Genomic DNA, 15958 nt, shown 5'->3' on the forward strand with positions numbered 1-15958 from the left:
AACATACCTTGTACATCGTTTTAATAATAATTAAAGTATAATAAAGGTATGAATAGGTTATGAAAGACATATTTCTCAGAGTAATAAATTTATTAATAAATAACTTCACAAACTACACAAAAACACATTCTAAACTTGATAGAAAACGTGAAATCAATTGCACTGTGGTGCATAGTGCTACACCTACAAAATAAAAAGTAAACGGATATAAATTAATATATTACATACACATTTAGTAAGTACTTTTGTACAAGTCTGCGTAGAATATGAATTACAGGCATTTAGAGCAATAAAGGATAAGGTCTAATAGGGAAAATTTAATAAAAATATTTGGATTTGTGATACAAGTCGTGACAAACAATTATACTAATTTACTGAAACTTGAATTCTGAGAATCAAAAAATATTTATAAATTTATATATTAATATAATATTGAAAATATTTTAAAGATACATATCATGTCATATATTTTTTCTTTCATCCACCCTCGTACATACTAACTTACTGAAGACCACATTTTGCCAAAATGACATTACTTAATATCAAAATTATTAGCCTTAATCCTTCAATACTATTTTTGTTTGTATATGTTCAAAATTAAAAATAATTCAATAAAATAATAAACATAGTTTTTGCCAAGATTTCATTTTTTCTGTCAAAATAGGCTATTTATAGTCCTTACTTAAAAAATGAATAAAAGAAAAATAAATTTCAGCAGTCTTTAAAAAAAATTAACAAAATTTGTAAAGAAATCTACTCAAAACATAAAGCAAAATATTTCAAAGGCAAAGAAGAGGTTCAGGAATAAACATACATCTGCATATTGTTTTTTTTTCTACAAGTTGTAACTTTATGTGGCCAATAAAGGGACTCAATTCGTATGACAATTGCTTTGAAATAAGAAGGCCAACTCCATGAGATTGAGAAATAAATAGACTATCGGTTCTTTAACCGTTTGTGCATCTTTTTAAAAGCTACAGCATTTTGAAGTTACTTTTAAGATTTTGCACAAAGTTGATTATCCCTTATAACCCCTTCAATTGCAAAAAAATATTTTATAAACATTAATAAATCATAATTGGGATTTCAAGATCAATCTGATTTTCCAAAATCGCAATGTCTATCGCAATTCACTGGAAAACCATTGTCAAAATCAAATTATAAAAAAAATTAAAAAAAGTAAACTTAATCATTCAAATTTTATTGAAATGCATACATACACTAAAACAGAATCCAAATTATGATATAATATATTTCACAAGAAACAATAATTTTAATCGATTCTAAAAGTATAAGGATATTGAAAATAGAATTTCAGCAATTATTTTCTTTTATAGCAACAAAATATATTTACGTGTCATTTTCAACAACCGAAATTAAATTTGAGTATTAATTTGAATTTAGAAACCAATTGAAGCATCAATTGTTGGTGAACAAGAAGAAATTTTGGCATTGTGTCAGCAAAGAGAATATGTAGTTGTCATGGTATTTGATAATACATAAAATCTTCCGATACCTAAAATCTCAATTCAAGAGAAGTTTATTTAAAAAACTATGGCTTTACATGTTTTGAGATCACGACTTGAAGAGTTATTCAGCTGATTTCTACACTAACCAGCTAAACAAAGGAGGCCCAGAAGAAGTGTGTAGTTTCTTGTGGAAAGTATGGATCCCTTTGTCAAAGAATATTACGTCTTTAGCGTTAGCGATATTAATAATAAAATGTGAGAAATTATTTTTTTTCTATCAATAAAATACATTTACATGTTATTTTCAACAACTGTAATTACAGTCGAGTATTACTGCTAATTTAGAAATCAATTGAACCACAGATTAGAAGAGAATAAAAGGCAATTCGCCACGTGTCAAATTTTTTCATTTTATTGACGAAGTGCTTAATTGTGAGTTTGAAAAAGGGAATAAAAACCATTCACTTCGCATAAATTGGTGGAATCACAAAAACCTTTAGTAGAAGGAAAGAAATAAATCCTTTCTTTAATTCCTTCTTCCAACTGACTTTCAATTATACGTGTATATAAGTAGCGTACTTTTACTATTTTTTTTTTCAATATATAAAAACACGTCGCTTTTAGTAGTGTCACATTGGTTTAACAACGTTGCAGAAACAGTTTTATTGAATTAATCTAGTCAAACTACTATTTAAAAGATTTAATACAAAATGTTGTAAATCTTGCCTCTAAATTTGATTAAAATCTAGAGGCACTGAAAACTATGCAAAAAAAATAAACATATATATCAGAAAGTATTAAATGTCATGTGTGATATGAATTTATTGTTAAAATATTGAAAAAATGTTAGATAATTCTGCTACTTATCTCAATAATACTAAAACAAGTTTATTTCAATTAAAAAAATCAGTTATTACAAATATTATAAAATTAAAAATATCTTCGCTTAGCTCAATAACTCTATTTTAGTATATGGAATTATCTCATTAAAAAAATATGATCAATAAAAATTAAAATCATTCTTCTCATTCAAAATTAATACATAATTCCATGCTTTTTTTTTAAATAATTATAAGCAATCAAAAACATATCAAACAACATAACCTCATAAACGTTTTAAAGTTCTCTTTTTGTCTTTAAGTATTTTTTTCTTTTCTGCTGTTAGTTTTTTATCCCCTGCGTGTTTTTTGGCAAGAGGACCTTCACCAGGATAACCCTTACATTTATGTTGCTGAAAATAATAGAAAAACCAGTGATGATAAATTAATTCAAGAACACTATAGCAATATTAAAAAAACTCTTTTTAACCACCACAATTTTTCGTATTCAAATACATTATATGAATCTAAGTATTTCAATTAGTTTATGAATAAGAAAGTTAACAAAACAATCTATAATGTATAAAGAATGTAATAAAATAACTATTGCCTGTAAATTCAAGTGTATCAAAGAAATATGTAGAAATATTCTCTGAAGATACAAAAGGGGAAACAGTAACCATCCAAAAAAACCCAAAAATAATACAAACAGAAGTTAGTGGAAATATAACCTTTATATATGACCAATAGTGGTGGCTGGTATAAGTATTGAATGTGAATGCATAAGATGAACTAAAAGTGACTTTTCTGCAACCTGCCGATCACGTTTCATACCAAAATATGTTCTATTGCATATCAAAAGAAAGGGCATTTAAAACTAAGTAAAATGACACCAATCTCCTAATTTAATTAGGAGAGAAACAATGGTGATTTCAAAATATGTTGGTTACATTTTTTAGTGGATTTTGGGAAGCTTTACATAGCCGTAATTCTAAAATTTTCAATTATATGAAAAAAATTTGTAATTTTCTTAATCTCTATATGAACAACCTTCATACCGAATTTCATCAAATTCTGAGGTGATCAAGTAATTTTTTTATTTTAGTATGTTGATTTCATATGGTATGATCATATAACTTTTTGGTCTTAAAAGAGGGCTCCAAGTTTTTGTGAAGCTGCCTTAGCTAATTTGGTATTTCATATCCAGATAGGGCCAAATCCTGAGCTGCAGTGTCAAATACGATAAATTAATAAAAACAGTGTTCACTTACCTGTGCATGAATTTCTGTCATCATTTTTGCCCTTTGAGAATAGTCGTCATAATGTTCCAAAAGTAATTTACCGGCTTCCTCATTTAGTGCAGATTCAGCATTTGGTACAATAAGAAGACACTTTACAGTCTAAAAATTAATCTGGTTGCTAAAAAAATTTATTGAACAAATAATTGATTAACTTACCAAAAGTATATGTTTAATTCCGAGATCTGATTTCCAATCCTTCTTAAGAGTGTTTACACAAATTTCTCCATTTGCAGCTACATTGGGATGAAAAATTTTTGTCAGGAAATAAGCTTTAGGAGGTTCCTGTGGAAAACCTTTGCCAAGTGTAAGTTTAACTTTAAATACACCTCCAAAATATGGAGTACCTGGAATAAGAACATTTACTATCATGACTGAAATAATATTTTATATCTATATTAGTCATAGTATTCAAAACCACATCAAACAATACGCTAACAAAATGGAATCTACAAATACAGGAGGCATGTCTTAAATTAATAAAAAATGCATATTGCAATTAGTACCTGCTGGTCCATCAATAAAAGCTTGAATATCAGTCACATCTTCTTCATTGATTTGAACTTTTATACCTTCAGGAGGATTATTGACTAGATCTTGCATTTCTTTTACAACCCCTCTTATTATTTGTGGGGAGAGGTTTTCTACATTATTTGACATCTGAAACAGTTTTTTTATTAAATAACTCATTTATCAGAAAAATTCACATATTTACAGCTCCAGCAGACGCCATTCTATAAAATATCACAATTATTTAACAAAAAAAATTAACAATACAAGCATGAATACATTAAAATAACGCCATAACAACTTTAACTAAGCGTTCTAGACAAGTCAGAAACATTTTGAAATTTTCAACCAATCAGATTTTCTCCTTCATTCACAGCTTGTGTTTATCTTCACATGGTATGTTCAGACAAGATTTTTAAAAAATGATCTATTAAAACTATCTAGATCTGTACAAAGGTTTCAATCAATTTTCAGGTCAATTGTAGACTGATTTAGTTTTGTTGAAGGTATTAAGCTGCAATACTTATGATTTGTGAAAGATAAAAAAACATTATGAATTTGAAATATAAAAATGCTAAAGATCGACCATTTTTGCTAACTCACTAAAAACTGCTATTTTCAGTGTTGCCAAAAGTATCATGATACCAATTTGTATACAAGCTTATTAGATATAACTAAAAATTTAGAAGTGAAAAGTAATTGGCATAGTCATTACATTAATTTATATTCAATATTTCACATTTTTAAAATTTTTACCTAAATAAAACTTGATTCTTATTATATCTTGTAATAAACGGCAACGGTGGGAAATTGTGTTCAAAACAAAGGCGCAAATTTCGTATAACGTCTAAAACGTCAGAAATAAAAAGGTTCTGAGTGTATTCATATAAAACTATGGCTGAAACTGTAAGTTTTGTTATATTTTTTTTATATTTATTACTACTGAGTATTTCAGGATTTAGAAATCACTCATGCGCTTTCACGACATGAGTATAAAAATAATTCAACTGAAGATTTTCTCTATACAAACATTATTAGAACCTATGAAGAACCATATCCCATATCCGATCCCATTGAATATAAAATACCCTATGCTCAAACCATGGTACAAATATAATATGTAATATAGCAATTTGCTAACGAATTGATTCTGTTTTCAGGAATGTCAGATTCGAAAACTAAGATTATCTTTGGAAACTTACAGAGAATTTTTGCTTAATATTTATAGTATATTATTATGGGAAAGACAATGGCATCCAACATCTTTGGCAGCGGGTATGATAAAATTAATAGTTCAAATGTTTCTATAAAAATATATAATTCTAATTTTTAGGATGTACAGTAATTTTTATGTTGATCTGGCTGAGTGAATCCAATTTATTAACAGTTATCTCATTGCTCGGACTGATAATTACAATTGGAGATTATACTTTACCAACACTAATTTCCACTCTTTATAAAGAAGAAACTTGGAATACACGTAAACAAAATCGATTCGAAGAACTTTGCACAAATATTATTCTGTATAAAACAAAATTTGAGCTGTTGGTTTCTGCCTATTATAGAATGAGAGAAACTAATCCAAAAATGGTATTATAAATTGAAAGAAATACATAAATACCTATCATCTCTTTGAACCCGTTCCTCTCATTATTATTTAGCACATTAATGTGCTTCTTTATTTCTACAACTTTGAATTGCCAAATGGAGGTGTCTTGAATAATTATGGAGGATAGTGTAGTTGATGTTATTTAAAAAGATTTTTTTATTTGTACATAATTAAATCAGTAATTAGAATAAAAAAGGTCTATAAGTTGATTGGCTGGTATATCTCCAAGTTGTTAATGGCATGATAAGGTCTCATCCAGTGAAGAGCCCTCTATATTTCATTTAAGATCTATAGGCAGTCATATTTCTCTTTGAGGCTCTAATAATGCTTGTATCAGAATATTCTCGTCTCTCGATCATGATATTTGCTGCTATGCTTCTGGATTTATTCTGTGATGTATGGTATGCCATAAGTTCAAATTGATTTTAATACAATCTTATAAATTTAGATCTTATTGTCCATAGTTAATTTATATGTACTTCCTAATAACCAATATAACTTTTTGATTCGCAAATTAATATGTTTCAACTTATTGACTAGGTGCCATATGCTTTAGATCCAGGTGTATTCAAAGATAAAGGACTGAGTGTGTTACTGGTATTTTTATATTATTAACCATGACTGATGTTCTTTCTTAAACTGAATGTTATTTGTGCAGATTTATCTCTATTTTTGACTTCTTTGTCCAATCTTCTAAAATATTCAAGTAGTGTTGGAGATGGGCTGTGGGAGTTATTGGATAAAATGACTGTATCATCTGCAAATGTTTCTATTACAGTATTTTATGGTACCCCAGGCTTATCAGAAATGTGTCTGAGACTGTTTGCTTGTTAGGTAGAACTTGAATTATTTGAAAAAGTGTTCGTGCCACAACTCAAAGGTTTGGCTTATGTCAAGGAATACGGATGAGTAATATTTTGTTTTTTTTTAAAGGATTGGTTGATTGTATGTACAACTCTGTGGAAATTGTTGGAAATTTAAAAAAAAATGGTTTTAATCCAATTTGTTTACTACACTCTATTTTGCTTAACTCATTTCATATTGGTGATTTGTGCATATAGTTAACATTGAAGATCCAATCAGAATTAATTGCAGAGAGATAGAGTGCGGTACACCCATTTTCTCTATCACTCTATCTTTAGTTTAAGCCCACATGAACAAGCCTCACTCCCTCTATCTTTAATCTTAATATTTAGCTGCGGAGGTCATTTTGAAGGGCACGTTCCAGATCAGGCTTATAATTTGTTGCAGTCTTTCCCAAAAAACATGTGGTCCCAACTGTAATATTATCTTAGGGTAGCCTAATGGAGGGAGCTAGTGATACGAGCCTGGTGATATATTTTGTTGCTATTTTGTAGTTTTAATCTGGTTTTATAAAAAAATTCCAAAACCCACCCTACACGTCAAACTCACCCTCGCGATTACTTGCACTATCAAGTTACAGTAGCCAACTACGATTCTCGGTAGCAAAATAAGCTAACGACACGAACTCAGCGCATATTTTGTTGCTATTTTGTAGTTTTAATCTGGGTTTATCGAAAAATTCCAAAATCCACACCTATCCTGTAAACCTACTTTCCTGCGTTATTAAGCTACCGTAGCTATTGGGGTAGGTTTTGAAAATTATTGATAAAGTCACCTTGTAACAACAAAATATGTCGCTAGCTCAATACTGAAGTACCGCAACAATACTGCAAATAACCCAAAAAGAGTTATCAAGTAATATGTTATCATGAAAAATGGATCATACCATCTGAAAGCAACAACAACAAACTCTTGCCCTCCAAAATGAACCCCACAGCTTAATATACCTGGGTTTTGATAAATATTTGCTAGTTTAAAAATTTTATAATGTAAAATTAATTGAATTTTATGTTTCAGTATTTTACAGTAACAATTGTTGCTCTTTCAATATTGACATGGATTGGTGGTAGAGTAAACAACCTCTTCCTGACTTATTTATTTATCATGATCGTTTTACTGCTACCAGGAATGATACATCATGGTTTCTTAAATAAACTAACGGAGCAATTATCAAAACTGTTCACAGATCTAGTCGAAAATGCTAAAGCTAAAGTTGGACAGAAGAAAATTCAATAATATTTTCACTTGTTTTCGTTATAGATTTTCATTTTTTTCTTTTAAATTGGTATCTTGAGAAATTGCTCAAACTCAGAATATAATTTTAGTTGTAGTTATACAATTTTTCATGAAAAATTCAGTGTGATATTTAGACTGACGTTACCATATAATTCCTTAAATGTAAATTAGTTTTATATTCAATAAAATAGTTTTTCAATGAGTTTTAATTTGTGTATTACATTCGTGATCATTTTAATAACTAAAACTCTTGCATAAAAATAAATTTTATTATATTTTATATCACAATTTATGATTTTTATTCATTTAGAGCCACTTTACTTGGTGTCATCATTGCAACCTCATCATCTTCGGAAGATTCAACTTCTAGTACTCTCTCTCTATGCATTTCAATGCCGAGGATGTCTTCGAAGAACGTATGAAAATTAATTTCCTAAAAAATCGACGTTTAGTCGGAAACATAACTACATATTGAAAGTCCTCCACTGCCTATTTGATCTATAGTCCAAAATTACTAAAAAAATGTTTACGACCATTTCACTAATAGATTAATAAGGAAAGTTTAGGTGTATGAATCACACTGATACATCACAGGATGTACACGGCAATTGTAAGACCAATCATCTCACATGGGGCACTAGAACTAGTATGACTCAAACCCAACAGCTACACTAGAAGTGATTCTAAATCTCCCACTTCTCCACATAGTACTGGAAAGAGTCGTAGAGGAAACAACACTTGGAATGTTCAGAGACGAAATAACCAAAGAAAAACCGTCCTTAAATAATGACCAACAATGGGACATGCCTCAAAATAATGCATCGAAAAAGTTTAACATTGAAAAAAAATTACCTCAACACTAAGTTGTACAAGTAAGTGGGATCATAACACCATACAAGAAATGATATTAAATGGTATAGGGACGGATCTAAAACAGCAGATGGAACTAGAATAAGAGTGCATGGGCCCAGAACCAAAGACTTTGAAAGCCTGGGCAACACACCAAGCTAATGATTCATCTATCTAACCTTTCGCCACTATAGTCGACTTCCAATCCCTATGTCTTTTCAGAATTGTAATACCTGCATCCACCAGGATTGTCGCGGATGACCTTTTTACAATCAAACTGTATCCCTGTGGGCCGTGGTTGTAAACTCTAACCACCTTTTCTAAATATTTGCAATAGAACCTCGTAATTCGCTTTATTGGACTAATAAATCATTACTTGAAGCCTTTAGAATTTATAACCTCTTACCTCTGGTAAAAAGTCGAAATTTTCGTCTGTAGTATCCACTCTCATTAATGTTTTAAAACATTTGAAACAGGCTGTTCGAGTTAAAGGTTCTCCTAAAATGATGAATCACTGTAATCAAATATTTATTCGGTAAAAAATCAAGCTGCCATAGACAATTTCTGGGTAACGAAAAGAAACCATATCAGTTTAAATAAGACATAAGACACCTCATCACTATTAAGTTAATTTCATAAACAACCTTTATATATTATATATATAAAGGTATTTATATATATATTTTTATGTAATTGACGCTAAGTTTTTAGCTTATATTTCGGTTGTTTTTTCACTTTAAACATTTGGTGGGATCCAGAAAGAGTTAATTTCATCTTTATAGAGATACAATCATGAGAGCTAATCTCCCATATGTACTGATTTTTTAAACGCCCAGTGTGTGATAATCGACTTATATATTTCATTTTCTAGATAAATAAATCGTTTAACTGTGAATTTATATTTATTTCTGGTGGGTCCACTTAAAAATCCGCTATGAACCTTTGACTCCTCAATCGATGTTCTACCATTTCCCAAAGCTTCACCAATGCTCTATGTACAAACAAAAAGTTTGTTGTTGAATTTTGACTGTTACACCTGAGAAAGCATTAGAGGAAGAGCAAGGAAATCACGCGATGGGGAATAAGGGGAGCAAACATGTTGCTCGGCGGTCAAAACAGCTTTTGTAGTTAAGTGGATGAGTGCTGTTATGCAGGAGTCGTCGGCAATTCGACGGATGAACGGTTCAATAAACCAGCCTGCCACGACGATCGAGAGTAGTCGTATGATACGATACCTTCTTTAAGTACACTAAATCACTCACTCTAATTCATTGGCGAAGTCCTCGACAGAGTTAATTGAGTTCGAAGTGCCTGTCTATACACTCTTGCAATTTTGCGAGTAACTTATTGTGTTTAAGCTTCGTCTCACTTCTATTTATTCGATTCGAGCCAAAAACTGACAATGGGTTTATTCCAGAAGACTGTCTGTAGACTACTAGATTTTGACGATATGAAAATTGCGTTCCGGCAGTATCAAGTTCATGTAATGAACAAAATGTTTCACGTTCCAGAAACAAATTCGACTTGTTCAATACGAGAATTGCTATTTAAGTTTTGAGATATGGCAACACTGATGTCAAATCTGACATCGCCATTATAGAGTTTGTTATTTTTCATGGTAACCGTACTCAGAGCGTGTTGTCATACGAGTGCTATTTTTTACAGATACTTGAAACATTCATCGTAGTAAAAAATGGAATTACGAACAATTTCGTGCGATGATTTTGTTTGATCTTCGACATGAATTAAACCGACATCTGTGTGCCGATTAATTTTCTTCAACTTTTAGTGATGAAGCACCATCTCGAGCTACCGTGTTCGGTTTTCCGAATTCAATCGTGGTCTCACTTCGCTATAGGGTGAATGCCGTGAAGGTCGTCCAAAATCGGCTGTTGTGCCAGAAAACATCGATGCTATGCAAGATCGTCATTTCATACACCATGAGATTGAGGCATACTTGAACATTAGTTCCACACGCATACATTCTATATTGGCTGCCAAAAAGATTTATTTGCGTTGGATATCGCATATTTTGGCAATCGCTCAAAAAAGGTTCGTGTCGATTCGTGCATATAATTCAATGGTGGTGCTGCATAAGATAGTGACAGGCGACGAATCACGGATCCATGCTTACGAACACAATCGACTGAATGGGTCTTAAGAGACGAGCCAAATTCAATAAAAGTTGTCGCATTCGAAGCACTCATCTGATCACAATGGAGAATGTTTTAAAAAACAATAAAGCCATAATGTTCTAAAACCTCGTCCTAGGCCAGGATACCCAATCAACTGACAGTTGGTTTATCTGATGCAGTATTTTTGTTTCCAAGAAGCTTTATTTGTTATAATTGTTTTCACCAAATTGTCGTTACCTAGAAGTGCAAACAATTGATTTCATATTCATTTCAAAATTTAGACATTGTTGATGGCACTTTTTCTTTGATACAAGTCTCAAAGCTTAATTCTTTTAAGATATATTATCACATAAATATTGAAATTTCTGAAAACTAAATGTAAAAAATATAAATTTGGAAATTTTTGAGCTTCAATCAAAAAAGAATATAAATATTTAAAATATTCATATTTTTTATAGTCAAACAATTTGGATTAGATATATCATAAAAAATAGGAATCGATATGTATCGAAAGTAATTACGATTCATAGAATTCCATAGTACTTACACATTACACTCCAGGCTGTGGAATACATATATCAGATATTTATATTATTCAAATATAGTCAAAACTCACCCCCTGCTGTTAGAAGGTCTATAAATTCATCCCTGCTTATAGTATCTCTATCTTCATCGTAACAGATACGATTGAAGGCATCTTCTATATCGAAACTCGAATAACCGTACACAGGTTTGTAATTACAATACAATTTCACAAAATCTGTGAAATTGATGTCGTCGTTTGTTGTGTTACTATCGTCTACGTTTCTATATTTTACATCGATCATAATATTTTCTAACTGAAAAATGAATTTCTGACAGTAAATGAAATATGAAGAACTTAAATGTTGAGCAACGATCTAGTGGTACCGCCAAGGTGCTCTGGCACAGCGGTACAGCTGAATAGACTAATTTAAGTACTGAATCGCTGAGTTTAGTGAGAGCTAGATCCCCTTCGGTAGCGCTAGCACTGCGAAATCACACTAATAACAAACTGATTGAGAATAAGTCATGTGTCGTCTCTATTATCTAATATAAATAATCATCTACTGTTTAACAGCTTAGGGATGGTTAATTTCAGTACTATACTACTGACGTTCAGTGGAGGTTAATAATCTCAATCAGAAGAAGAAACTGTTGAGCAATAGTGAAATAATTCGGTGGCACATGCGCTATTAACTGAACACGTTCGTGGCAGACGCCATGTTTCTGAGTGCTTTTAATTTGTGCTAGGTAGCGTTTGTAAAACGTGAAAAAATTGAACTAAAACTATGACATATTAAACCAGAAATTTCCCCGATCAAATGTGTTCTGTGATCAAATGATTGATTTCGTTCATGAAGATGAGGTAAATGAATTGTAACGTTCATTTCAATATGGACTAACTATTGAGAAAAAAATAAAAAAGGCTTGACAGTGAACGCTGAACACGTTCCGCTAGGTAGCAGGAGCGCTATGCGCTGCGTCCGCCGAATGCGATCAATGAGGAAGCTTAGACTTTTGAGACAGGAGCACTCATAGGAATGTAAAAAGGATAACCGGCATTCGTCGTCGTACGTAAAACAAACTTTTTAAAAGTGTATTGTAACAATTATTAAATTTAGACTTACGCTAAAAGTCTTCCAAGAAAGTATTTTTAACTTTATTGAAACTAGTATAGATTATGGTTTAAGAGCAAAAAACAATATACTGATCAATAGAAAAATATTAATTTAGAACATTGAATTTAATATTACAACAATTTCAGGTTGGATCTATAACCTTCATGTAAGAGAAGTCCCTCAGATTGGACAGCTGAATAGACGGGAGATAAAGACTTTGGTAGGCCTAAGTTGCTATCTCTTCTCGATATTATGAAATCATTATAAAGCATTCAAAAGAATAAAATACGAGTGCAAGTATGGTACAGGGTCCTTCACGACGAGCTGAATCGATATGCATATGGGAAAGTACTGCGACTTGTATTCTGAAAATTTGCATGCATGGGTTTACCGAAATACTCGTTTCAGCTAAGATAATTTCAGTTTTCTGAAACATCCGATTATACGGAAAGTGGACCCAAACTTCGTTATTTTAAACGGAATGCTATGGTTTTTATTAAATTATATGACGCATTGTATGCCTAAAGTCCACCATTTTTTAATTATTTCACTTTTTCCAAATTTTTGGACACATTCGGCTCTCCACTAAAAAAATTATATTTCTATGTTTAAGTGCCTCAGGTCTAATATTTTTGGGATTTGGACAAATAACACTTACAACTTTCAAAATCTGTGACAAAAATTTATATGGGGTGTTCAGAAAATGATGCCCAATTTCGCTATCTAAAAACTTTATTTTTGTCACAGATTTTGAAGGCTGTAAGTGTTATTTGCCAAATCCCAAATATATTAGACCTGACTCACTTCGATTTCGAAAATGTGAAATAATTAAAAAATGGTGGGCTTTAGGCATACTATGCCTTATATAAATTTATATTCAAATTTCGCGTAGATTCCAAAAATTTAATAAAAACCATAGCATTCCGCTTAAAATAACGACTTCTGGTATAACCGGAAGTTTCAGAAAACTGAAATTATTTTAGTTGAAACGAGCATTTCGGAAAACCCATGCAAGCAACACTAGTCACAGTACTTTCCCATATATAGATTCAGCTCGTCGTGAATGACCCTGTATGTCTTTCGGCTGTCAATGTCAGTGGAAAAAGTAAGAATGTATAAAGTTAGTGTTCACTCATATCTATTGTATGAAACTTCGGAACGAAAATCAGTGTAATTGATTGTTGTTCATTTACCTCAAAGTCGGAAGGGTAAAAACCGATAGTTCTGAATAAATCCGGTATTTCGGTAACGCTGATACTATCCGTAACTCTTCTAGGAAGATCGATATTTTCTTGTTGTAAAATTTGCATATAATAAAACAAATCTTTTATTTCATGAAAGAGCCAACCTTGATAACCGCCTTCTAGTAAACAGTAAAATGGTTCTAATTCTTTTCCACCGATATGTTTCATTACTTCTACAGCGCTAGAACATAAATTAATTTAGTCTAATGACAACAGTGGAGGAATCGATAAAAATCATTGGTGGGAAATTTATATTGACTTAGATAAACCCCGTTTAAAGCCGCGCCTACTACCGACTAGCAGTGACTAATTCACCAATAAACGAGTGAATTTTATGTATGGAACACCTCAATTGTCCCGGAAACAGCTTATACGATTTTTATAAATTTTTGGTATTATGGTGGTATCTACATTGTTGTCAGATATTTCCTTTTTCTGGACAAATAATGAGCTTTGTTACTTCAAATAGATCACCCTATATATTTCGAGTTTTTAGAAATCCTTAAGAAACACTTATTATTCATCTAATGTTCCCTATACCTAATAGCCATAATTTCTCTACCAAAGTTACAATAAATATTGTACATTTAGAAGGCTACGATTGAATAAAGTCGTTTAATTTGAATATTCTTTAATAATTTATATACTACAATATAGAGTCTGAATTTATTCATTTTAAATGCCATCTACTAAACGCAAATGTTTTCGAACCGACCAAAAAACTTTTCATTGGTGAAATGTATCAATTTATGTATGAAGAAAAACTATTTGCTATTTTTTCAAATGTTGAGATCGCTATGCGAATATTTTTAAGTATAGTGCCATCAAATGCTAGTGGGGAAAGATCGTTTTCAAGGCTCTCCTTAATTAAAGATGACCACCGAACCACAATGACTCAAAAAAAACTAAAGCAATATAGCGTATTGTGTATTGAAAATGAGCTACTGAAATCGATTGACTGCACTAGTGTTATTGAAGAATTTGTAGGTAGCAAAATAAGAAAAAAATGTTTTTAATTTATGAACGTAATTTTGTACTATTTTTAGTTAGAAATAATGAATAAATTGACTATAATGAAAAATCAACTTGATGTAAGAATTCACGTAAAACGCCCGCCTTACATAGGCCCCTTAAGTATTTTGGCCCGGGGACCACGATAACTCTAAGGCTCTGAATATTTGCAAGTCTATGATCCATATAAATTGCAGACCAAAAAAGTCTCTTTGGAAGGAGATTGCAGAAAATTGACAAGTAAGTTTATTAGATTAATAAATATCCTTCTTGTTTCTTCCATAATAGGTTTATCGCTTGTTCCTTATTCGATCTTTCTCCAATTTGGCTTTAGATTGTCACTCAATATATTTCGTGGTCGACCTTTGTTCCAATAAAGTGATTAATAATCGATTGAAATCCTTCTAGTTTTCTTCTTTTAAGCACCAGTATAATTTCTTTCCTTTTTTGCGTTTTTGACGTAACCTGAGTTGTATAATTTCTTAATTATGATAATTTAACAATAATACAGTATACTTCTAGCATAGTCCATTTCACGAACTTAAATTCATTGTTAGGTATACTTGGTCCTAGTCGTCGACGACCAGCGACCATAGTTTATGGTTTCTTGTTAACTGGGTGTGAGAAGCTGCAAAGCAACGAAAACTTTGTACAAAACCCTACGAGTAGGGGCAGTAAGCTGATGACTGTTTGGAACGATTTTTTCGATGTTTTCGAAAAGAAGAATTATTTGCTTGAGATGATTGGATTATTGTTTTATCGATTGATCACTGGTGATGTGGATAATAACTGGAAGTTTGGTTGAATTACAATAATTCTAGGAGAAACTAACTCGATAAATAGTCTAATTTGAGGTACTATCTTCAAATCAATAATGACCACCACTGTTAGACAACATTTTGCAAACACCTTATTTGGATAGACTGGGCGTTTTACGCAGCTTACTCTTCCTAGTAAATGTTTACAAAACATTTTTATATACTTAGTAAATTTAGTTTGGAAATTCGTTTTAATTTCTTCTTGATTCATAAATGTGTTTGGTTCATATCTTTATGCTAAAAGTGGAAGAATAGTTTTTTATGTTTAATATGTTAAATTGTTCATCTGAAAAAACTATAATTTCATATACCTACTTACTTTACATTTACTCGCCATTTGAGAACGGAATGGTCATTAGATCCGCACGTGAAAATATATTTTCCGTCGTGAGATGCGCGAAAATCGTGCAACTAAAATTAGAGTTTTAGTCATAAATTTCTATCGTTTATATATGTG

The 15958-nt window shown here is 31.2% G+C and overlaps 3 protein-coding genes across 4 annotated transcripts in view; 1 reads left to right on the forward strand and 2 right to left on the reverse strand.

Moving 5' to 3' along the window:
* Positions 1 to 71: 71 nt before the first annotated feature.
* LOC130901848 (ubiquitin-conjugating enzyme E2 S) lies at positions 72 to 4483 on the reverse strand. The gene is made up of 5 exons (XM_057813477.1): positions 4301 to 4483; positions 4092 to 4245; positions 3745 to 3932; positions 3559 to 3687; positions 72 to 2700 (listed from the first exon to the last, which is right to left on the reverse strand). Exons 1-5 carry the CDS (start codon positions 4316 to 4318, stop codon positions 2575 to 2577), a joined length of 615 nt encoding a protein of 204 aa, XP_057669460.1. The 5' UTR covers positions 4319 to 4483; the 3' UTR covers positions 72 to 2574.
* A 255-nt stretch (positions 4484 to 4738) lies between these two features.
* On the forward strand, positions 4739 to 8013 carry LOC130901645 (ADP-ribosylation factor-like protein 6-interacting protein 1). 2 transcript variants are annotated; one of them, XM_057813165.1, is made up of 5 exons: positions 4781 to 5001; positions 5051 to 5200; positions 5256 to 5370; positions 5429 to 5685; positions 7586 to 8013. In XM_057813165.1, the coding sequence occupies exons 1-5, from the start codon at positions 4990 to 4992 to the stop codon at positions 7802 to 7804; spliced, it is 753 nt and encodes a 250-aa protein (XP_057669148.1). In that variant the 5' UTR covers positions 4781 to 4989; the 3' UTR covers positions 7805 to 8013. The 2 variants fall into 2 exon arrangements, with proteins under 2 accessions (XP_057669149.1, XP_057669148.1); XM_057813166.1 differs by lacking the exon at positions 5051 to 5200 and having other exon boundaries at positions 4739 to 5001.
* A 41-nt stretch (positions 8014 to 8054) lies between these two features.
* LOC130901644 (cilia- and flagella-associated protein 251-like) overlaps positions 8055 to 15958 on the reverse strand; it is a 38772-nt gene continuing 30868 nt past the window's right edge. The window contains exons 16-20 of the mRNA XM_057813164.1: positions 15821 to 15912; positions 13622 to 13853; positions 11405 to 11627; positions 9060 to 9151; positions 8055 to 8237 (exon numbers count right to left, since the gene is read on the reverse strand). Of these exons, the coding sequence (XP_057669147.1) occupies positions 8103 to 8237; positions 9060 to 9151; positions 11405 to 11627; positions 13622 to 13853; positions 15821 to 15912 (774 nt within the window). The 3' untranslated portion in view covers positions 8055 to 8102. The remainder of the gene's footprint in view (positions 8238 to 9059; positions 9152 to 11404; positions 11628 to 13621; positions 13854 to 15820; positions 15913 to 15958) is intronic.

The sequence above is a fragment of the Diorhabda carinulata genome, chromosome X (genome assembly GCF_026250575.1).
Source record: "Diorhabda carinulata isolate Delta chromosome X, icDioCari1.1, whole genome shotgun sequence".
Lineage (NCBI taxonomy): Eukaryota > Metazoa > Arthropoda > Insecta > Coleoptera > Chrysomelidae > Diorhabda > Diorhabda carinulata.